This window comes from Manis pentadactyla, chromosome 9 (genome assembly GCF_030020395.1).
Source record: "Manis pentadactyla isolate mManPen7 chromosome 9, mManPen7.hap1, whole genome shotgun sequence".
In the NCBI taxonomy this organism is placed as follows: Eukaryota; Metazoa; Chordata; class Mammalia; order Pholidota; family Manidae; genus Manis; species Manis pentadactyla.
The window spans coordinates 124,418,590-124,442,096 of NC_080027.1; the positions used below are offsets into that span (position 1 = coordinate 124,418,590).

At 41.6% G+C, this 23,507-nt stretch overlaps 1 protein-coding gene across 1 annotated transcript; it reads left to right on the forward strand.

Annotated features, from left to right (window-relative positions):
- Positions 1-455: 455 nt before the first annotated feature.
- Positions 456-23,011, forward strand: KLHL12 (kelch like family member 12). The gene is made up of 12 exons (XM_036909570.2): positions 456-638; positions 2,358-2,591; positions 5,781-5,934; positions 6,995-7,212; positions 11,609-11,758; positions 13,228-13,342; positions 18,170-18,276; positions 19,102-19,297; positions 19,758-19,916; positions 20,203-20,301; positions 21,108-21,294; positions 21,475-23,011. The coding sequence occupies exons 2-12, from the start codon at positions 2,397-2,399 to the stop codon at positions 21,599-21,601; spliced, it is 1,707 nt and encodes a 568-aa protein (XP_036765465.1). The 5' UTR covers positions 456-638; positions 2,358-2,396; the 3' UTR covers positions 21,602-23,011.
- The last annotated feature ends 496 nt before the right edge of the window (positions 23,012-23,507 follow it).

A 23,507-nucleotide genomic window follows, 5' to 3' on the forward strand; every position in this document is an offset into this window, starting at 1 on the left:
GGTGATGAAGCGCCCCATTATGAGGCAGCGAATGCTGAGGGCAGGGGATCGCAGGGCTCCGACGATTTTCACCACAGCAATGGTCAGCTGGGAAATGCCACTGTGGACAGTGAAGAAACTTGAGGCCTCCGTGGGTTTCCTCGATGTGAGAGGGTCCTGAATACCTGGCAGGTGAAACACCCTAATCAGGCCTTAGTTTAGAAATCTCTGGAGTCCTCTTCAGCCTGCCCTGTTTCTGAGCCTTGGGGACAATCTCCGTCTCCGCCAGTTCCCCAGCTGGGGGGCCTGTACCCCCGGCCGGCCCTGCCCGGCGCAGTCCTGCCTGGAGCGTTCCTCCTCGGCTTTCTCGAAGGCAACTGAAGTCTGGCTCCGGGACGTGCGGGTCACGTGATGTCGCTCCCCACGTGACTGGCCGGCGGTGTGGAGGAGGGCGGTCCTCGAACTTCACGTCATCACGACGCGCGGCCGCGGGAACCAGATCCCGGACGACCACGGAGACGGCTCCAGCTCCTCCCTGCCGGGGCGGCGGCGGCGGCGGCTCTTCGGCTGCTCCCGAGCCGCCTGCTGGCCCCGCGCCCCACCCCATCCCCACGGGCGGGGAGCGGGCCCTCTGCAGCCGGGTGGCCCCGGGAGCGGAGGTGAGTGGCACCCAGATGGCGGCGGTCAGCCCTTCCTTCCTGCCCCTCCACTGCCTCCACCTGGAGGGGCCGCCTCTCTTCCTCGTGCTGTCAGGGAGGAGCCTTCCTTTCCTCCTCAGCTCCCACCTGGAATTCGGCCTTACCAGATTTGGACACAGCCTCCACCCTCCACCCCACCCTCCCACTCCCTTCCATGGAATCTTCCCTGGTGGAACCCTTCTATTCAGGTGTTAACGGGAGCCCTAGAATAGGTCACCTGAAACGGGTGAGGCTGGTGGATGTGGCCTAGACTGCCTGGGGAGGCAGGAATTCCCAAGGAGGAAGCCCACACTACACCGGTGTTGCTGTCAGTTTTGACGCGGAAGCTGTTAAGCCCAGTCATACGCTGAGCCCCGTGGGTAGCCCCCGGAAAGCCTTCACAGAAAATGGGCATTTGTTCAGACCTTCGTTACATCTCCAGAGTTGAAACAAAATCGACGTAATGAAAATCTTTTTGAAAAGCATCGTATGCTTTGATAAATCACCTTTTCTGTAAAATGGGTCTTGCAGAGTGGTTACAGAATAACACGCTACTGTAAACAGGAGTAGATGAGAATCTAGATGTGGTTTTTGCTATTCAAAAATTATGATTGTGACTTGTGGACTCTTGAAGACCGTAGTGTTTTTCTTGGATCATTTTAGGAAGTTTGGGGTTCCATATAAGAGGAACTCTCTTAACTACCCTATTTGGTTCCCCAGAAATTGCCCTTGAAGCAAAAAAAAAAAAAAAAATAGTGTGACTAAAGCCTGTCAACAACCAAAAATATACTTCTGACATTGGGGTTTTTTTTTGATATGTAGACTATTACCGAGTTCATGTAATTGATGCATACAAGTGAATTTTGCAAGTGACTGTCTATGGCAGTAAAATTAGTAGTGGAGTTTTGATAAGTTTCTATCCAAATAAATCTCTTTGATTCCATGTAGAATTACTACAAATACTGATTTTTTTAGTGGGTGATGGATATTTACTAATACAGTAGGAAGACCCTTCTATAGAAGAGCTTCAGTAGCTTAATCAAGTGAAAGTCCGTGGATAAGAAAGCATGGTTTCCATTATTCAGGTGTAGGTATTGGGACCTCATCTGAAGTTTCATTTTAAGAAATCTAGATTTATGTGGAAGCTTTCATAAATAATTCTTTGCATACTTCCTTAGAAAAAAAATCATTTTCACTGACTGTATGCTTTATTGCTCTAAGTTGAATGCACAATTTTTCATTTATTGAATTCAATTACTACACATCTGTCAACACCTGCTAGGATATAACAATATATGACACAGGTTCCCCACCATCTAAATACTTACCCACTTAATCTATTTACAGTATTAAATAATAGTGATAATCATACCTTTTAAGAAATTTTATCTTTTCATTTTATCGTTTGAGGCAACAGCTTTGTGAATGTATTCAGGACATGTATAGTTTCTATTACAGAAGAGTTTTGATTGTAATAAGTGTCAAGTGGTAGGAGCACTCAACGGTATTGTAATTCAGAAGAAGGGATCGTTTTTACCTGGGAAATTTTTAGATTATGGTAGTAATGCCAGGAATAGGAGTGCTTTGTACTTGTGGTGTTTAGGTCTGAGGAAGCCTCCTTAATTTGTACAGCTAAGTATCTTCAGTTTCCCATCCTTCAAATACATGCATTATTGTTTTTTTTCTGTCTTGTAATTGCAGAAGCCAAGGACCCCTTTCGTTCCTTCTCCATATTGCTTGATGGGAGGCATTATGGCCCCCAAAGACATAATGACAAATACTCATGCTAAATCCATCCTCAATTCAATGAACTCCCTCAGGAAGAGCAACACTCTTTGCGATGTGACTCTGAGAGTAGAGCAGAAAGACTTCCCTGCGCATCGGATTGTGCTGGCTGCCTGCAGCGATTACTTCTGTGCCATGTTCACGAGTGAGGTGAGTGGCAAATCGTCTCCTCCGCAGACGAAACTCACATGTGTAACCTTGAAGTTGTCTCATTTCATTCAAATAGTAGAAGTTTCACATAATAGTGATTTTCTCTAGTATGGTGATTAGATAGGTAGACTCTGGATAAGATCTGCCCCTTGATCGTGCCTTAGTTTCCTCATCTGTAAATCAGGGATAATAGTAATACATAATAGCATATGGTTATTATGGCAATTATTTGATAAAATTACATATAAAGTGCTTAGAACAATGCCTAGCTTGTGATAAAACACAAATGTCAGCTAGTGGATTTTACTTACTGTTTCTTAAATTAGTTTTCCTGTTTTTCTCCCTAAGTTTAATACCTTAAGTGGCTACCAGGGGGATAGGAGGAGGGAAGGAAAGAGGAGTGGGACTCTTCCTAACAGTATATGAAGAAAATCAGTATTCATTCTACCAGTGTAGATTTTAGGGTAATTTCAAAGGAGAGGAGGACTACTGAATGAATGACTGTATAGATACATGAAGTACAACTTGGAAAAAGGTACTGACTCGAGTTTAGCAGTTGACAAAGGGAATTAGGAAAAGGTTGGCTTGACAAGAAGAAAGGTGGTGCTCACTAAATAGTAAGAAAGACTTTTAGTAATTGGCAAAACACTTAAAATGTAGAGGAAGGCTGGTTAATATATGACGAGGTATCTTTGAAAGCTGAAAAGAAGAGCACCGCGTTTTATTTTTCAAGATCTCAAGTCTGATTTTTAAATTTTAAAAAGATTATCTTGATTTCTTTTTTTAAGCTTGAGTGGTGAGAATGCCAGAGCTTATTATATCACTTATCTATACTTAAACATATGCCTGAAATATTTTCTTATGGTAACACTTTGTTTTTAATCTTTTTAACCACCAGGATTTTTTTTTAGTTAGTCCTATCACTTTAGTAAAGGTGTTGCTGCTGGATCTGAAAAGGAATATGCTAGTAATGACAATGACTACCTTTCATGGGCCAGGTTCTGTGTCAAGTGACTGTTCCATCTCATTCACCCCAAGAGTAGAGGTTATCATCTCATTATACAAATGAAGAAACAGGGTCTCAGATATTAAATGACTTGCCCAGAGTCACATGGCTTATAAGTGGTAGAAGTGGGTGGAATTTACTTGTGAGTTTTCTGACTCTAAAGCTCAAACATTTTGACCCCTAGGTCTCCTCAGCCTTTGAAATATGGATATTCATATTCTGCTGTCTAATTTTAAAGCCAAAATAGTCTGTGATGCTATGAGCCAGTGTGCAATCACATGGCTGGTAGGAAAAACATGGAAACCTGATAGATCATTCCGGCCAATCCAGCCTAGTTTTAAAATGATCTATTGTACTGTGACATTACAGATCCCTCTCCTGGACTGTCCTCTACAGTATCTGCCCGGGAACATCAGAAGCAGTTGGCATTTAACTGAGTGAGGAGGGTGTCACCCCACAGCTGCTGAGCTTGAAATGCTAATGGACCAGGACTGCCGACTGCTAATTATATCATGTGCATCCTGTTCTCTGCCAGCTTGAAGGAAATTAGTCTGTGTTCATTTTCTGCACATTCAGAAATTAGTATGGAGTTCTCTAAGAGAATTCTCATTTTTTCCTCATCAGTGATTATCTTACCATCTGAAAATTCCAGATGGTTTTGTCTTTATTTTTAAGAGTACTTGATATAAAGGAGAGGTCCACAGACTTGGATTGTAGGCACAATTCTCTTGGCAATTCTGTGTGAACCCTGGCAACCATCTGACTTCACTGGGTTGATCTATAAAATAGTGATTGAACTTGATGGTTTCCTTATTCTCTTCCAGCCTTGAAATGCTTCTCAAACGTGGTCCAGTTGAAAGATCATGGGAGTGAGACAGAAGGATCTGAGTTTTACCTCTTATAGTTAAGACGTCTTGGCAAAGTCACATACCTTCTTTGAACCTTAGATTATTTACATTTTAAATGGCAATATGAGACCTAACTACCCTACCAGGTTGCTGTGAGAATCAGATGAAATAATAGTAAATGAGAAGCAATCTGAAAAATTGTAAAGCAAAAATAAATGTGAAATGATACTATAATTGTTCTGTTACTACATAATGAAGTTATTTCCAAATATAAGCATCTTGGCTGATGGGAATATAGTATTGAGTAAGAAACTTCTGGAATAAATGTACTTATATATTCTGTTTGTAAATACTTACACTGTGTCAATGTTAAAATGTTTTTCCAAAATAACGTGCTAGTGACTTTTTTAATGTTAGGGATTGATTTTGTTCTTGTCTTTGGTAAAGAATACTTGTTGATTATTATTCTGGGCTGGTGGAGAAATAGAAAATGATAGGCAGTTCCTAATGGAAGTGCACTGGAGTTTTGTGAGTAATTTGAATTTGAGTCATTTGAATTTGAATTAACTAAGGTTAATACCTAGTAATATTTTTATAAGGTAATCAATTTTCAGATTATTTGCTGTTCTGTAAGGTTGAAGATTTTCATCCTTAGCTAAACAATTTTCTGTCATTATCTGGCTTCATCAATACTCACAACTCCAAGGATATATTCTAGACTAAATATGCCACCAACAATTCGGCAATCCCAAAATTGAGTGAACCCAATATTTTGAAAAAGTATCAAACAACATTGTATTCAGACAGTGTTGTAGCAGAAGGCCCCTTAAGATGACCTGCATATTCCTTTTCATCATTACCAAATGTAGTCTAAGGACAGATGGGACAGTATTGGGTAGTCCTAGAGGGCCTAGCGCTATGACCCAAAGGGTCCTCTACAAGCATGAAATGTCATTGAAATTTTGTGTATTACTGTAAAAGCTCAGAGACACTAGTTGTATGTTCATAGAATTTTTGCATTCTATTCTGTGTAATACATCTGTTTGTTTTAATATGAAACAAACTGTTTTAAATTATTCACTAGTAAAATAGATATACCAGGAAGGTGTCATCTCACTGTGTGCTCCTGGGTTACATACAGCTCCCCACTGTTCAAAAAGCTACACATATATGCCATATTTGCTTTATACAAATCAAACAAAATAGACCATGATATTTTTAAAGGTGTGTATTCACTTGATATCATTAACATCCCTTCAAGCTCTTGAATATGAGATTCTGCCTTTGCCTTGTGGAATTATAACCACCATTATTTCATGCCCTTTGAATTTTCAGCTTTCAGAGAAGGGGAAACCTTATGTTGATATCCAAGGTTTAACTGCCTCTACGATGGAAATCCTATTGGACTTTGTGTACACAGAAACAGTACATGTGACAGTGGAGAACGTGCAGGAACTGCTCCCTGCGGCCTGTCTGCTTCAGCTGAAAGGTACAGATGTTAACATTGCTATTGTTCATGCCAAGGTAGATCTGGAAATGTTTAAATTGATGGTGTAAACTTAATCAGGAAAATCGTGGAGACAGGGTGTGGGTATGTTTAGTGCCCGGGGCACAGAACATCAGATTTCAGTCGCAATATAAAAGAACCTTCCCAAATGTGAGTATTTGGATCTTTAGAAGAGATTGTTTACACCTTCTCTGTTTTTAAAAAATGGAGGAAGGGATAATAGATGTGTTTTCTCATTTAGGAACACAATAGCCCTGCAAGAAAACACAAGAAACTGATGCTACTCATTGCATATGTGGGTGGGAACTAGATGGCTAGGTGGGCTGGGAGGCTAGGGAGGCTAGTCATGGTAAACCATTTGTACCTGTAATTTTTTTGAATCATATAAATTATCTATTAAAAATATAAGTTGACACACAAAAGTGAAAGTGTTAAGTTTTCACAGGTTTAGAGATGGTCTCCCTTCCAGTTCCCAGTCTGTTTTTCTTAACTTGTAATGATATTTCTGTTATTTTCAGTTTTCCTATACATGATTGAGTATTTTCAGTTTTTAATACATGATTGAAACAGTGTGAAGCTTTTGCATCAGTGCACCAGCTATAAAATTAAGTTTTTACACTGAACTTTCCAATTACAGAAATATGAGGTTGTTATTACTATCTCCTGTTTTACTTCACTGGAGTGTTTTAGTAAGTTTTCATATAGAGTAGAAACTGGATACATTGTGATGAATTATAATTGGTTTTATAGCTTCATTCCAAAGAGTTTTATAGGCATTTTTTTTTTAATTGCACACTGTGCATAGAAGCAATTTGTCTTGCTCTTCTTGTTCTAAAACCGAAGCAGAGACAGTTGTAAAGGCCCTGCTGAAGGTCACATGGCATGTAAGGCTGAAACAGGATTTGAATTCCTTAAGCATAAAATTCCTAATCTGATGCTGAGCCAGGGCTCCTCTGATGCTGTGTAGAGATGTCACAGCCCAAGAATACAGACCGGTTCACACCTGGCGGAGTATCCTGACTACTCACTGTGTTTGTCCTAGGAGTGAAGCAAGCCTGCTGTGAGTTCTTAGAAAGTCAGCTGGACCCTTCTAATTGCCTGGGCATCAGGGATTTTGCCGAAACTCACAATTGTGTTGACCTGATGCAGGCAGCTGAGGTTTTTAGCCAGAAGCATTTTCCTGAAGTGGTACAGCATGAAGAATTCATTCTTCTAAGTCAAGGAGAGGTGGAAAAGCTAATCAAGTGTGACGAAATTCAGGTACAGCTTTGGTTTGATACTATGATTTCTTTAAAACCGGGCCATTACAAAACTTGGAAAAGCAAAGAAGCGTTTCTCTAGTAGGGCTTCCTAATCAAGTGTCTGTATGGGCTCCAGAGGTTTCATTAAATGCCCCTGAAATTATATACCAACTTAACTTGCATATTTATGGGAGGGAGTTTGCCTCCTTTCTCAATGAATTATGTGATCCCAGTGGTTACAAATCACTTAACAGACTGGAATAAGCAGAAATGGGAAGTAAAGTAGATTTCTGTAGAACATTTCTCTATTACCCATTCACCCATTTTACAAACATTTATTGAGAACATCTAGTGTGCAGCAATCCCTATACCAGGCACTGTGGATTCAGAAATGAGTAAGACACAGCTCTTAACTTTTCAGAGAATTCACTGTATAGAGGTAGAGACAGACAAAAAGATGAAAATTATTACAATAGTATAATGATAATGAGCCTATTCAAAGTGAGGAAATTAAGTGGAAGAAAGAATAAACCTTCTGGGTTCAAAGTGGATCAAAAAGGAAGAGACTAAAGTTTGCAGATCATGAGCAGGAGCCAGATCTTAAGTCTCTCACGGGTGCGAGGGAGGAGGAGGAGAGTCCACGTGAGCTGGGTGCTGAGGAGGAGAGCCTCACTCAGCAGAAGGCAAGGCCGGGGCCCGGGCACACATGCAGTGACTTGACCCACAGGGAGAGTCTTAGCCAATACTAACTCCAAATCGTAGTACCAGGAGGTTAGCAGAGTTCTCACTGCACATAGGTCTGTAGTTAGTCTAAGAATCAGAGTGAGAAGTCCACCGTAGGGCCGGTAGGTATCTCTGAAGCCTGTGCCATTAATCTAACCTTCAGTATCCAATTCTTTATTCTAGTTAGTAGCTCCTAGAAAATACCTAGCAGAGCCCAGTGGATAAAAGTCGGCCTGTTGGGTTTTGTTTCCCTGGTTAGGAGAAATTCAATTCTGTAGGAAAGCAGAGAGTCTGGTTTTTTTATTCCTCTTGCTCTCCTCAGGTAATAATAACAAGTGTATTTTAAATCAGTGGATTCCCAGAAGCTAGGGGCACCTCAGTTTAAACAAGAGATAAAAGGAAAAGAGTCAAAATTTGACTAATATTCTAAGTGCTGGAGGAGGGATTTGCTACTTAAAGAAATCCTGTACTTTCATAAACCAAGTGATTTTCCCTGATTTATTTTGTTAAAAAAAAGGATTTTCACGTAATATAACAAGTCTTAAATAGATTTTCTGTCAAATTTTAGCCAACTTTTTCTTAACCCCCTTCCCCAGCGAGTGACTCTTCTGAGGAAGAGCGATGAGGGCACATTGGTGACATTGTTTCCAACAAAGGGGGTAGTTTCCTAGCTTGAGTTTTGACGTGCTGCTGCACACCAGCCCAGGGAAGCCGCCGTTCCAGAGGCGGCTGGGCCAGTCTTTGCTCAAGTTTTGTTCTTAGCCTCCCAGTGTGGGACATTGTGTCCGTGCCCTGAAATGCCAGGTACAGCAAAATGACTCATTCTTCACTTGGAGAGTGGTAATTTGCTAGAATATCGTGATTTTTCTTGATTTGTCCATACTAGGAAATCTATGAATAGAATGAGCCCTGCAGCCTTGCAGGTCACTGCGAGTAATAACAACAGAGCTACCGTTAGTCAGCAGTTACTTCTGGTTCGTGTATCAGCTGTTTTCTCAGCACTCGCATCTTTGTGCCCAGAATGGTTCCAGGTGTGAACAAAACCGACAAAAACCCTGTGCCGTGGAGTTTCCATTCTGGTGGCACCATTCTTGTTTGTTTGTTTATCTTATTTCATTCTTACAACGCTGTGCCTTTCAGAGGACGAAACTGAGCCTTCAGGGATAACCACTGTACCCCAGCTTTTTAGAGGTAGAGGCGGGACTCCTCACCACTAAATTATGAGTGGGCCACCTGGTTAGTTTGTTTCTAATTGACCAAATCAGGAAGCAATCACAGAAGTCATTTATTTTAGAACCAGATAGAAACAGGGAGAGCAAATGGTAAAATAACCTATTTATGCAGAAGCCCAGATGAAACAGCTTGAGCACTCTTGTATCATCTTCCTTAAGTGTCAAGACTGGCCTTTGCTTTTTCTCTGGAAAAACAGGAAATGACACATATTTTTCTCTTCTATATACCAGCCTTCTGGTAGGAAGAGATGTCTGAACTCCCCATTGCTAACACTTCCTCTCAATTATATAAAACAGTAGAACTTAAAACAATGGGAAGCAGTATATTATGTTGTTTAGAACAACAGACGGGTTTAGTTTTGGCTGTGATATGTGTTACCTAACCACTAATCTTGTTTCCTCTTCTATAAAATGTGGTTAATAGTTGTACTTCATACATAGGGCTGTTCTGAACATTAAATAAGAGCAGCAGTGCCTGATACATAAAGGAATTCTCTGAAAATTTATTGTGAAGAATTTTTTCACCATAGAGAAACATTAATTTGTATTTTTTTCTCCTGGTTCAGTTTTTTCTCTAGTTTATTCTGTCTTCAGTTATATCGAGGATCTCTGCCCATGACTGAGAAACACCATTTTGAGTTGATATAATTTAAACCTAGACTGTGTCAGAGTCTAGCATGCAGCTGTTTAAAACTCTTTGTCATTCTTGTCTTTAACAAAAATATTCTTAAAAATCACGGGCAGTCTTCTCCTTCCTCCCCTGCATCTAGTCCATCAGTAGGCAGGGTTAATTTGACCTCCCATGTCTATCACCACTGCCACGGTCTCAGTGCTGACACCTTTTTTCTAACGTACCAGCAGACCCTCTGTCTCCCAGATCTTAGCCCTTCTAAATTGTTCTTCCTGTGGTAGTCAGGGTAATCTCCCAGACATCAGTAGATCCTATCACTAGCCTGCTTGAAACTCGTTGATGGTTCCCAGCTGCTCTTATAAAGTCCTGTCTTGTAGGGCTCGCTATGATCTGGCCCTTGTTTACTTCTCCAACTTGATCTTTTACCATTCTTCCCCTCCCTCATTTGTTCCTCTATACTACCCTTCTGTCATTTCCCTATCACAACAGAACATGATGTAAAGATGGGAAGGATCAATATCTGTCTTGTCCAGTTTGCTAGCCACTAGCCATGTGTGGCTCTTGAGAACTTGAAATTGGCTAGTGTGATTTAGAAGCTGAATTTTGTAACTTAATTTAAGTAATGTAAGTGTAAACAGCCACACTAGTGGCTGCCTTACAGACAGCCCAGTGCTAGGTTTTTTGCAACTGCTTTTCTTTCTGCCTTAGGGTATCCTCTTAGTCTCCCTGGCTAACTGCTACTCATCAGTCAGATTTAAAACTGATGCGTCTGCAGGGAGGCCTTTGACCCATCAGTCTAAGTTAGGAAATCTCATGGTTAACCAGTCTCATAGCCCCTGTACTTTTCCTATATGTAATATAAAGACAGAGTGGGATAGCTTATTTTTCCGATTTAACCATTATTTCCCCACTTATGAGCAAGGTTCATGTCTGATTTGTTCATCATTTTGTAACCAGTCTCTGGCGCAGTCCTGGCATTTAGTAGGTGTTCGGTAAATCCATCAAATGAATGAACATTCTGAAACATTTTCTATGTTTTCAGTTCTTGGGGAAAGCTCACAGAATGGTTTCGTTATCTAGGCACTCTCACACTCTGAAAGGTATGTCTGAGAGCAGGTACTCTCTAGGGGCTGGTGGAAGGGAACAAGACCGATACTTAGGTGTCTGTCTTTGGGAGGCCCTAGGCGCTATTACACCCAGTGCTCTTCCAGTGGTATAACGTAGGCTTTTTAGGGTGAGTCTTATTTACTCAGTTTGACATATTTAGGTTCAGGCCAAGTTCCCCAAATGGTTAATTATATATATCATCTCAAATAGCACAGGGTCCATGCATAGTTGTTCAAATACTAGTTGACAAAGCTCTGAAAGCTGCAGTATTCCAGACAGTGAGGTAAAGGGAGTTCCTGCCTCACAGGCTTGAGTGGACAGTTTGGGGAACAGCCTTGAGGTCATCAGACAACACTTATGAATACAAGTTATTTTAAGAGCCAATTTTGAAAAGGACAACAGATTCCTCCTCTTACATTTCTGAAATGACCAGAAAAAGGTTTAAGAATGGAAAAGATTCTGAAGTAAAAGCCAACTTGTGACCAATGGTTCATCAGACACTATCTGTCTTAGATTTTTTACTCTATTTGATTATAATTCTTTTCCTGGTCTTAGTAAGTTGTGTCTGACAAGATTGTTTTCCCAAGAGCCCAGCTATTTCCAAAAGATGGGAAATATTGGTGGTGGGGGTGGGAACAGGAAGAAGAAAGTAAGCATGGTTGGTTTTTGAGATCATTAGAAAGCAGAGATCCATGATGTGAGATTATATTACACATTTATAGGTGGATTCTGAAGAGCCGGTCTTTGAGGCCGTCATCAACTGGGTGAAGCATGCCAAAAAGGAGCGAGAAGAGTCCCTGCCTGACCTGCTGCAGTATGTCCGGATGCCCCTGCTGACCCCCAGGTACATCACGGACGTAATAGATGCTGAGGTAAGTCACGCAAGACGTACAGGATCCAAACCTTGAATATTTCTTAGAGCTTAGTCTTATATACTCAGAATTGGTTATTTTAATGTAGGCACCTAGTTTCCTGGTGCCAGAGAGGGTGGTGCTAGGTAGTCTCCAGGTAATTGCTTGGCAAGTCAGGCTCCTGACATGGATGCAAAGATACAGTTAATTTACATTTTTTATTTTTTTGTTTTACTTGTCCCTAAGTGTTTTACATAAGCAACATCAGATGATAAATTTTGTCCTCTTCCCCATTAAACATCAGTTGTTCCAAATAGCCCTGAAAGTAATGCTCTGCTCATCATTTCTCTTTGTTTTTGCCCTCTGGTGAAGCCAACATAAAAGTAGTTTGTTACATTTTAATATCGACTTGGTTCATATCATGTTTTTTTATAAAAGAGTTTATTGATAAAAGTGGTTCTCCAACGTAAATTATTTGTAGTATGCTTTCATGATTTTTACCATATATGATCACATATATTATCACCTGGACCATCCTTCGGGGGAATGCTGACTTAGAGTACGTAGGGAAGGCCCAGGTCAATGAGTGTTCATTCTTCTGGCCCAGCCCTAGATCTTTTTGGGAGTTAAACTACAGACATGGTTGTTCACACTAGAAAAGTTTTAGTTAGTGTCACATTTCAAACTCTGTCTCCTACTTCTAATTTCTTTCTTACTATGACCCATCCATAGACCCTATTTATTTCCTCATATTGTGGTTAGGAACCCAAACGCTGGAGCCAGACATGGACTGAAATCCCAAATTTACCATTCACCTTGGAGCAAGGGAGCCCAACCTCACTCTGCATTCCCTCCGCACCCCTGATGGGGCTCCTCAGTGGCTGAGCCCAAGCAGAAGCCAGAGAGCTTGGAGGCCAGAGGACACAGGCCCTATAGACCAGTCTTCTGAGCCAGAGAGCAGAATGGAAACAGGAGCAGAGTGAATGTGGGGCAGCAAATGAGACATGTCCAGTACAGAGCTCTATCGGAGATAGACACAGGCATTACGACAGTGCAGTGAACCTCGGGGAAATTATTTCAGACATGATTTACTTCTTCCTGTCATCCCAGAAAATAAAGGAAGCCTTTTGGTTTTTCCCTTTAAATTTGTATTAGTTACTATATACATGTATTTGCAGTCTCTGGAAGGATGTGCAAACAAAAGTAGTTACCTGAAAGTCCTAAGGTGGGTGGGGAATACTTCTCAAATACTTTTTATATCATTTGATTTTTGAACCATGTAATATATTGTCTATTCAGAACCAAAAAAAGTTTCATCATTTCTGGAAACCTACAGCATAGTTACTAGGAGCAGCCCTCCTGGAGCCACAGGGCTTGGGAAACCAATTGTCTCTATTAATTGAGAAGTAAATTCTTTATTTGTGCTATTTATGCTCTTACAATATCAGAGGCCGCCCCTGTAGCTCACTGCGCTGTCCTTCGTGTTCCAGCCTTTCATCCGCTGTAGTTTACAATGCAGGGACCTAGTTGATGAAGCAAAGAAGTTTCATCTGAGGCCTGAACTGCGAAGTCAGATGCAGGGACCCCGGACGAGGGCTCGTCTAGGTAAGCTGGCATCCTGGCAGAATAAGGGGGTATTTTTCAATTACCCCTTGCCAGGTGACATGATCTAATTGAAAAGAACATTCTATAAAGAATACAGAGACCTTGTTTTGGACCTGTTTTTAATTTTTTATTAATTGTGTCTTCTCGGACAAGTCGCTTTACCACCCTGAGCTTTCTTCCCTATGAGCCAAGGATGTCTTCCCTATTTCACATAACTATTTGGAGGAATAAATGAGATAAAGTGTGTGAAAATGCTTTATAAACAGTCAAGTATTATATAATATAAGTTATAATTTTATTTCAATATATGTAGTCTGTGGATTAGAAATCATTTCAAATGCCGCATAGTAAGTGTTATGTTCCCACTCACCTCTCGCCTCCATGTGTCCTCCCCATCCTAGAATGAAAAGAGGAGGGAAAGGTGGCAGTATGGCATAAAGCCCAGGAGTTCAGGACAGTAGGAATACAGCGATCCGGGCAGTGATGTGTGATAATTCGGAGCCTGGACTCTGGAGCCAAACAGAATGTGGGGGCGCCGACAGCGGTTCACTTCCTCCAGGCGTCGTAGCTTTAGCAGGACACCTGACCTCTCTCTGCTTCTTGCCGCTTGTGTAAAATGGGCGTCATCATAGCTTCTGCCTCCAAGGTTGTCATGAAGAGTGAATGAAGTGGTTTATGTAAAACTTAAAACAGTTCTTGGCACATAATCAGTGTCACATGTATGTTAGCTATTATTTATTAGTTACATATGTTAGCTATTGTTTGAGCAAACAGACCTAGATTCAAATCCCAGTGCCACCAATGACTGGTTGTATGACCTTGGGCAGGGTATCAGTTTACCTCAGCCTGTGCTTCTACAATGAGGATGTGATTGTCTCGTCTCACTGGGTTGTTGAGGAGCTTAAATGAGATAATGTATGTAAGATGCCTAACACTGTACCTGGCACATAGTAAGTCCTCAGGTGCTACTTCTCTTCCATTTCCTATCCATCCTACTTCCTTGTCCCAAGAGCCTATATTATGTGTAAAATAATTTTGTAGGTTATAAAGTACTCTGTATATACGGGGTAGTATATTATTTTTATTATTTCCTTTGCTTGCTCTTACCTGACTGTGGATACATGCGTGCTGAGGTGTTAGTTGATAACTAAGCTGTTCATTGATCAATTTGAGTAAAGTGATGGTTTATCCCCTGTATATTTTTTAATGGCATAAGTACTGTATGTTGATGTAGAAATTTTAGAAGTACGGAGAGGCAAATAAATAAATAAAAATCATCCATAATCCCACCCCAGAGATACTGCTTTTTTTAAAGGGAGCTCTTAGAGAAGGGTTGATGCTGTTGGGTTAGTTCCTGCAGGATGACATGGGATCTGCATCTCATACGAGATGAAAGATACCGGCGCAAGATCGTTTGGTGTACCAAGCTTGAAAAACCAGGAAAATACTGGGAAAACCTATAGTAAAATATCTGTGTAACTATGGTTGGGAGCTTTTTTTGTATTTTTAATTGTGGTAAAATACATAACATAAAATTTGCCATTTAACCATTCTTAAGTATACAGTTCAGTAGTATTAAATATATCACATTGTTGTACAACCAATTTCCAGAACTCTTTTTGTCTTACAAACCTGGAATTCTGTACCATTAGGTAACAACTCCCCCCTTCCTCCTACCCTTTTGGGTAGGAGCTGTTTTAACTAAAACAAAAACCTAGAGCCCTTCAGGGATACTTTAGTGCATCAATTTCTTTTTCTTAATTGATGGCAAAAGACATGGACTGAGAGAAAATACGTTCAATATGTATAACAAAGGTTAATATTCCTAATATAAAATGAGTTCACATAAATTGGCAAGAAAAAGAAAATAACCTAGTAAAAGATTGGCATGAAAGATATACTAGCAGTACACAGAAGAGGGAATTTAATTGACCAATGAGCATTTAAAAGCATACCCCACTAGCAGGTCTAAAAACAAGGATTAGAACACGCTATTTATTAAAGTTTAAAATATGCTTACTCTTTGTGTCCCATCTCTGAAATATATACTATAGAAATAAGAAAGAAATATGCATAAGAATGTTTACCGTAAGTTGCTAATACTGCATTACACAACCTGAATTCTGTCTGAAGGGGAATGAATGGTTGACTGAATGATAGTACAACTGCACCATAGAATACTATGAAGCTGTTAAAAGCTTTTAGTCAGATAGACATAGTTGTGTAGACAGACTAATTGAGTATAGTAAATGGGGGAAAAAACTTTTCAATGCAAAAAAACTCCTATATAGGTATATGTATATGAGCATAAAGGATACGTATGCAAGGATAAACACTAAACATTTAACAAGGTGTGTTGCAGGGGAATATGAACTACTAATGTTTTATTTATATACCTCTATGTTATTACCATAAACGTGTTATTACCATAAACATGTGGTTACTATAATAAAATACGTATTCTTTAAACACCACGTGAGCCAGCGATGTAGTGGGAAGAGCCTGGCCCTAGACGATAATCCGTTATGCTTGCTTTGATCCTACTCCTTGTAACCTGCAGTTTGAACTTGGACAAGTCCTTTATCTCCTCTAAATTACTATTTCTTTTCTATATATTAAGAAGGTTAAATTCAATCACTAAGGTTCTTTCCAGTGCATACGACATATTTGTTTTTGCAGAAGTGTACCAGATAGTACATTTAGCATTCACAAATTGCTTATTCAATGGAACTAAAGCCCCTGAAAATTTCTGTGAACCAGCAAACCTGCAAGAATCCTTGGAGGTACATTTCCTTCATTTCTCTGAACAGACAGCAAAAAACTCCTGTTTGCTTAGAGAACTTGCTTGTTGCCCTGAACTTGAGAGATTAGAATGATTCTGCTTGCCCTCATAGTTTTGAGGTTGTTTCAGAAGCTTAAGAAAGTAAATTCTGAGGCTGTTTCCAACTATATTCTTAATTTAGCATCTCCTTGTCGGTGCCATAAAAGTAAACCGTTCCTACCATTGTGCCTTCTACCCATCTCTGTTTACAGAGGTTCCTAACCAGCTACCAGAATAATGACGCATACAGCCAAAGGAAATTAAACTTGCAGCTAAGGAAGAATAGCATGCCAGCTAATGTGGGGATTTTGCTTTGGTTATTAACCTTACCCATTACCCTCTCAAAGAAGATAAAATGGAAATTGCAGTTCCTAATATGTCACTATCTCCTTTTCTGAGCTAAAGATCAATGCATTTGGAAATGTAGATCTCCGACCTTGTTATTTTAGCAGTCCTGCCGTCTGCTGTGCTCATGTAAGTTGAACACAACACGTACACACACCTTGCTGTCCCCTCTCTTCTCCACACAAAAAGAATGACCATGGCCATGTCAGGATGCCTCAGTTTTACTAATGTGCTTTTTCACTGTTCTTGTCAGATGTTTTAGACACTCTTTCCTCCTCATAAAGATAAAAATCTAACTTAACAAGTATCCTGTTCATTGGCAGAGAACAAACAGGCTTCCTTCTGGTCGGTCCTTTCCCTGGCTCTTTTTCACATTAGGTTGTTAGAAAACTAGTCTCCAACTCAGAGTCCAAAGAAATTTAAATCCTTAGGAGTTCTTCCAGGGGTGGAAGACATTCTAGGCACAAAGCAATAGAAGAAATCCACGTGTTTTCTCTCCTGCTTTGTTTTTCTCTTGCAGTTTATTTATCAAGGAAACCAGGCTGTTTGGCCTGTAGAATTTCCCATATTCTGGATTTTGCTGATTGCATCCATGTAGTGTCATTTAACATTCTTCTGTCCCCTGTATTTCGTATAAACTGGTGGTTAGACTAGAAACTTGGTAAGATTCAAGATCCAGGTTCAGTTTTTTGGCAAGAATACTTCATAGGTGATGCCTACTTCCTGTTGAGCATGATAAAGTAGTGAATTAGCTTTCACCTAGTGACTGTAGCCGCCATTGGTGATTTTTGTCAGGGCTGTTACTTCATTGGGGTGGATGTGTGTTTCCTGCCAGTTTAAAGGCACTGCATTAGCTCTGTCAAGTCCAGGTTATTTATAAGATTGCCTTGGTCTCAGAAAGGCCTTCCTCGTGATTGAATTGTCCAAAAATTGTAGCTAACTTATCTCTCCATGAGCCGTATTAGTGCAGATACATAGGAAACTCTCAAAAAATGTTGCTCTTTGAAAAGAGACAGGATAGAAAATATTTCATCAGAATAAGACCTTAGGAGAAGATATAAAGGCTATCAAACTGTCTTCTTTGGGAAAAGAGTAGAGAAAAAGATCCTTTAAAAACCTAGTCTTATAATGACCTGAGAGCTTTGATGAATTGGCCGAGAACATGGCCATATAGTTGGCTAAATTGGAAAAATAAGAGCTCACGGAGAAGAGATTTTAAAAATCTATTGCTTGGTTCTTAAGCTCACCTTTTTTGAAACAAGGTTAGGAATGCTCTTTCCCCATTACAAAAACTCCCACTTTTGAGTTTTACAGGCTGAGAAGGTCCCGTGGGCTTATCTTGCCCTTAGAACCTCGGTTACTATGCCCGCCAGAGTCATCTAGGTAGGTCGAAGTAAGGAGTGGTAGGTTCACGTTTGCCTTCTCGAGTTCTAATGTTGTCCAGAGATTTAAATTTCAGAGAATCAGGTCTTCAAGAGCTAGAACCTCAAGGAGAAGTGATTTCCTACCAGCAGCCTTACAATGAATCTCCTATTTCAGACTGCATCCCTGAGCCACATAAAATAAGATTGCCCAACAACTGTTTCTGCTTTTCTTCCCTGTAAGTAGTTACCCATCCAGGGATGGTACAGTGACCTGTTTTTTTCTCCCTTTGTCGTCAGGAGCAAATGAAGTGCTCCTGGTGGTTGGGGGCTTCGGAAGCCAGCAGTCTCCCATCGATGTGGTAGAGAAATACGACCCTAAGACTCAGGAGTGGAGCTTTTTACCAGTAAGTAATGGTGGAATCAGTTGTGGAACAAGTTAAAATGTCCTCAGTCCCTGTCTCCAGATCCTAACTACTAATCCAGCCCTAAAAGTAGAAAAGCCTGATAACAGCATGTTCCTTCCAACAGAGGCGTGCACACAGTAGGTACTCAACAGTTACTGTTTAGCTTAGCAGATTAGACTTCGGAAATGTCAGTGGCCCTGTGTCAAACTCAGCTGGCTCAGCTGGCCGCCATGCTTTCCACAGCTCCCTCGGCTGCTCGTGTCAACTCCCAGCATGTTCCCCTGGCCATGCCCTGCTCTGAACTCAGTGTTAAGTTTTGTCAAATTGAACTAATGTTCAGCTGAACTCAGAAATCTGTGTATTTTTCCCTTGGCATGTCTCTGCTTCACTTCATAATAATTCTAGAGAAAACATGGAAATCTTTTAATCCAACTTTAAGGGTCTTGGAATCCTGGCCCTTTGATTAGCGGTGCAGGAATACTTTGCCCCTTTATGGAAGGTATCCGTTTTAGCCCAGTGCCTTGTCGAATAGAAGGGCACCAGGTACTGGATAATGGAAAGACATGAAATCTTTTGGGAGCCATGGAAAGAGGCAAATGTGTGGAGGGCTTGTTTCTTTTAATAGCGTCACAAGCAAGAGGGTGTTCATTCAGTAGGCAGGCTGCTGGAGGCCACCTGGGGGTGAACCACTGATTCAAGAAGGGTTCGTGGTGACCAGTGACGAAGCAGAGGTGGATAGATGAAGTTGGGAGGAGACAGCAGCAGGTAAGGCCTCAGACCTAAATGACTGAAATGCTCTGTATCTCTTCTCTCCTAAATCCCTAGAGCATCACTCGCAAGAGGCGTTACGTGGCCTCAGTGTCCCTACATGACCGCATCTATGTAATTGGTGGCTATGATGGCCGCTCCCGCCTCAGTTCAGTGGAATGTCTAGACTACGCAGCGGATGAGGATGGCGTCTGGTACTCTGTGGCCCCCATGAATGTCCGGCGAGGCCTTGCCGGAGCCACCACCCTAGGAGGTAGGCTTGGTGTGCAGGGCAGTGTTTGCCCTTGGTTGCAGCTGTCTCAGGGCTCGTACCTCTCCTGGTGTCTGACAGAAGCATGAAATGTGGAGGATACTGACAAGGTCAAATAATCCTTTTTGCTCTCAGAGATGTCAGTGTTACCAAAGCTGCTCAGTATTCACGGATGTATCAACACTGACGGCAGAGTTGGAGAACCAAGTTCCAGTGTGCTGAAGGGGAATTCGCACTCTTGTACTTTTGCAAACTCCATCTAGTGTTTTTGAGGATTCCATCCTATCCCATTCTTTTCAGATGTCTATACTGTGTTCCTCATCTATAAGACTTGAGTTTTCCCATTAAAAAAAAAACTGTTTTTGTTCCCAAACGTGAAGGATTTGTGGGGAATTTGTAGAAAAGAGAGTTATTAGTAATCTCTCATTCTCTAATAGTCTGTGATACTTTTCATTCTGAGCAGATATGATCTATGTCTCTGGAGGCTTTGATGGAAGCCGGCGTCATACCAGTATGGAGCGATATGACCCAAACATTGACCAGTGGAGCATGCTGGGAGATATGCAGACAGCCCGGGAAGGTGCTGGGCTTGTAGTGGCTAGTGGAGTGATCTACTGCCTAGGTATGCAGTCTGGCATGCAGGGATGGGAAAGAACTTAATGAGTGGGGATCCCTTTTTACCAGAACTAAGTTCATAGACTTCCTTCAGCTAAAACCTGGGTCTGTCCCAATATATTTTCTGTTAATCAGGATTATCTTTTTTGTGGAGGCAGAAAACAGGGTACTCTCAGATTTCTCTGTTGGAACTCTTGAGGGAGAAGAACTGAAACTCAAACAGAGAAAAACAGACTGGGAATGGGCGTGAGGATTACCACTCCTTCTGCAGTGGTCTCTACTTTGTCTTTCAGGAGGATATGATGGTTTGAATATCTTAAATTCTGTTGAGAAATATGATCCTCATACAGGACACTGGACTAATGTTACACCAATGGCCACCAAGCGCTCTGGTAAGAACTGGTGAGATCTGAGGGAAGGGACAGTAGACATCTCCGTCAGATCTTACACGTGCAGGGACATGCTGTCACAGGACAGGGTATCAAATCGGAGTTGTATTTCCTCCTTTACTATGGATTCAAAGTGAAACATGAGTCAGATTCCATTTCCCTCTTTGCCTGTGTTTTCTCTAAACATAGAATAAAGACAGCTTAAACTTTCAACCAGATTATAAATTTGAGGTCAAAAGCCTGCCTTTTTATTCTTTTTTGTATGTTTTTGTTCCCTCCCTGCATTCTCTAATACCTAGTATGGTTTTGTGTATGTCCCCCACGTTAAGTGACTGAAGGCTGATGCACAAGAAGAGCAGCTATCTACCCTCACTGAGAGCTGCTCTGAGTAGAGTAGGCTGGGATGTAAGAAAAGAGAAAATACTGTGCTGTTCTGATGTACTTCTTCTGGGTAAAAATTGCTCTAGAACCACAGCCACAATTCCTTCTTTGCACCTTTACTGCCTGACTTTTTCCACTTCCTGCTTTTCTGCTAGTAAAGAGGGTTGGGCTCTGAATTGATGAAAGTTGAGTTCATTAAAAAATGAAGATGAGAACCATTTCAGTTTTTTTTTTCTCATTTCAAGTCCCACCAAAGGTTTTCCAAATGGCTCACCTGTGCTGGACTAGATCATCTAGGCCTGTCTGGCCCCAGTCCACATCCCTCAGCTACCCTAGAATTCATCTAGTTATCAGTGACCATGTTCTGTTTCTATAATTCAGATCCCAAACTTAGTAGTATTCATTTGTTATGCCTTTTTTCTCCCCAGGTGCAGGAGTAGCCCTTCTGAATGACCATATTTATGTGGTGGGGGGATTTGATGGTACGGCCCACCTTTCCTCCGTTGAAGCATACAACATTCGCACCGATTCCTGGACAACTGTCACCAGTATGACCACCCCACGATGCTATGTAGGGGCCACAGTGCTTCGGGGGAGACTTTATGCAATTGCAGGGTGAGGATTTAGAAATCACGCTGGCGTCATCATGCATCTGGGGCAATGTGATCTGATCTTCATTTTCGGTCGGAGACAGGGTTTGGGTTAGGGAGACATCTCCAGGGGCAGGTGTAAGGTAGGACTTGTATGAGAAGGAATAGAAGTCTTATTTCTTCCTTTTGCTTCTCCCCCACTCAGATACGACGGGAATTCCCTGCTGAGCAGCATCGAGTGCTATGACCCTATCATCGACAGCTGGGAAGTAGTGACATCCATGGGAACCCAGCGCTGCGATGCTGGCGTGTGTGTTCTCCGGGAGAAGTGACCACTACTGGAGCATCACGCCAAGCCAGTAACCGGGCCACGGGGTAGTTTGCTGAAGAAGCAAGGATCCTTTGCAGAATGTCTGTTCCTCACTCTGTGCACAGGGTGATCACAAGCACCAGGGCGGTGGTGGTTGTACTGACTTGCCAGGCACTCCCCTGTGCGCTGGCAGTTGTCCCTGAGGAGGGTGGGTAACAGACACTCCAGGGAAGAGAAAGAACGCACACTGAAGGGGTGTGAGAGGCCAGGTCACCTCTCCTTGTGGTCTAGTGAGCACTTTCTTGTCATCTCTAACTTCCTGTGTGCTTGGATATGTATGTTGTGCCTCATGTATTGCAGAGAACTAAGGTGAGTATGGCCTGTGAGATGTGGGCAGTATCCAGCCTAGCTGATTGGGAGGATACCAGTTTGAGTAAGCTTGGTAAAAATCCAAGTCTTTTGTTTTCCAGGAACAAATATCTTTCCTAGTCTACACGTAGCAAAGGGCAACACAGTTCCATTCCAGAAGACAACAAAGGGAAGGGTCCTGTCAAAACTCGGGGGGCCTGGGGAGAGATCTCCCTTAGGGGACAAGGTTGGTATATCAGGACTAGGTTTACAGTAGTGAAGTAAACTAAATTTGATGGGAAATGAGTGATCCTAGAACACCACTAAGTATGACCTGCAAGACAGACAGCGTATTATTTGAAGGGTCTTTCATTTCCCCTTGCGCTTTCCAGAACTGGAATATTGTGCATCTTAGCGCCAGAGACCAGAAGAATAACAGAGTGAGTAAATGTTGGGCTGGAGCAGAGGTGGAATAAAGGTGGGAGTTCGATATGCCTGGGAACAAATTACCTGTGATTTTACAGTTGTCTTACTCCCTGCCAGGGCTCATCTGCCCATGGCAAGGTTCGCTTTGAATGAATAAGGGACTGTCTCTCTTTGTTGAATCAAATACTACTACACTTCCATGCTATTTATTTGGGGGTGGGATGGGGATGGCAGAAGCCTAGAAGTTCAGCTACCTGATTATTGCCCTGTTCTTGTGAGGGCTCACTTCTGTGAAGGAGTCGTTTTTACTGCTGAGTTTGGTACATTTAGTCCTTGCCCTACTATGAAGTTCCCTTACCTGTCCTTAGATTGGATTTTATTCATCCAAGGAGAATAATCAAGGACAGCCAAAATTCTTTTGTCAGTTCCCATACCACCTATCACCATTTCTGAGCTCCTAGTCAAGGCTCCTATGTGTTAATGGAGTGAAATCCTTGCTTCACCGTATTGGGAGGGTGGGAACATGATAACCTTAACAAGGACGCACTTTCTCTTTGGTCTGAAATTCCATTTTTTTCTCTTCCCTGAGTTGTATTAAAGAGTTCATTTCCTTTGTATTTTTTTAAGAAAAAATAAAAATTCAGCTGTCTTAAATGCCTGTAAGAGTTTGTGGCTATCCAGTGCTTTCTTCCCAGCATTGAGGGGAGCAGGCATAGAGTTTCACTGTAGGTCCCGCCTCTCTAACTTGTTCCACCTGTATGTTTGTCACCTAGCTGTGCAACGGTCTGTGTTAGCCACAGGTAAGAGGTCACCATTTTACCACTGGAGATTCTCATCAGCAAAATGTATATCTGAATTTGCCGTATTCATTGACTCCTCTAACACATGGAGTTTACTTGAAAACCAGAGAGAATAAGAGGCCATCTTGAGCCCATTTAGTACCCACCTGAATTTCAGGGTTTTAGTCACCCCAGTACTTTTTCTATTTGCTTTAACTTACGTGTTTCTGTCTTACGTGATAGAAACAGCTATGCGAAAGGGCTGGTACCGTCAGAGCAAAGGGAGCCGAAGGAGAAGTTAGTTATTTTCACTAAAGACTGCCAACCTTTCTTTAGCAGATGGCTTGATTGTGCCTGCTGACTTCATAAACCACG

Excerpts from the sequence above, each read along its gene's own strand:
- KLHL12 (XM_036909570.2), top strand. The coding sequence starts at position 2,397 with ATGGGAGGCATTATGGCCCCCAAAGACATAATGACAAATACTCATGCT. Across the intron at positions 11,759-13,227 it reads CGGACGTAATAGATGCTGAG|CCTTTCATCCGCTGTAGTTT; the intron begins GTAAGTCACGCA and ends TTCGTGTTCCAG. Across the intron at positions 21,295-21,474 it reads AGACTTTATGCAATTGCAGG|ATACGACGGGAATTCCCTGC; the intron begins GTGAGGATTTAG and ends TCCCCCACTCAG.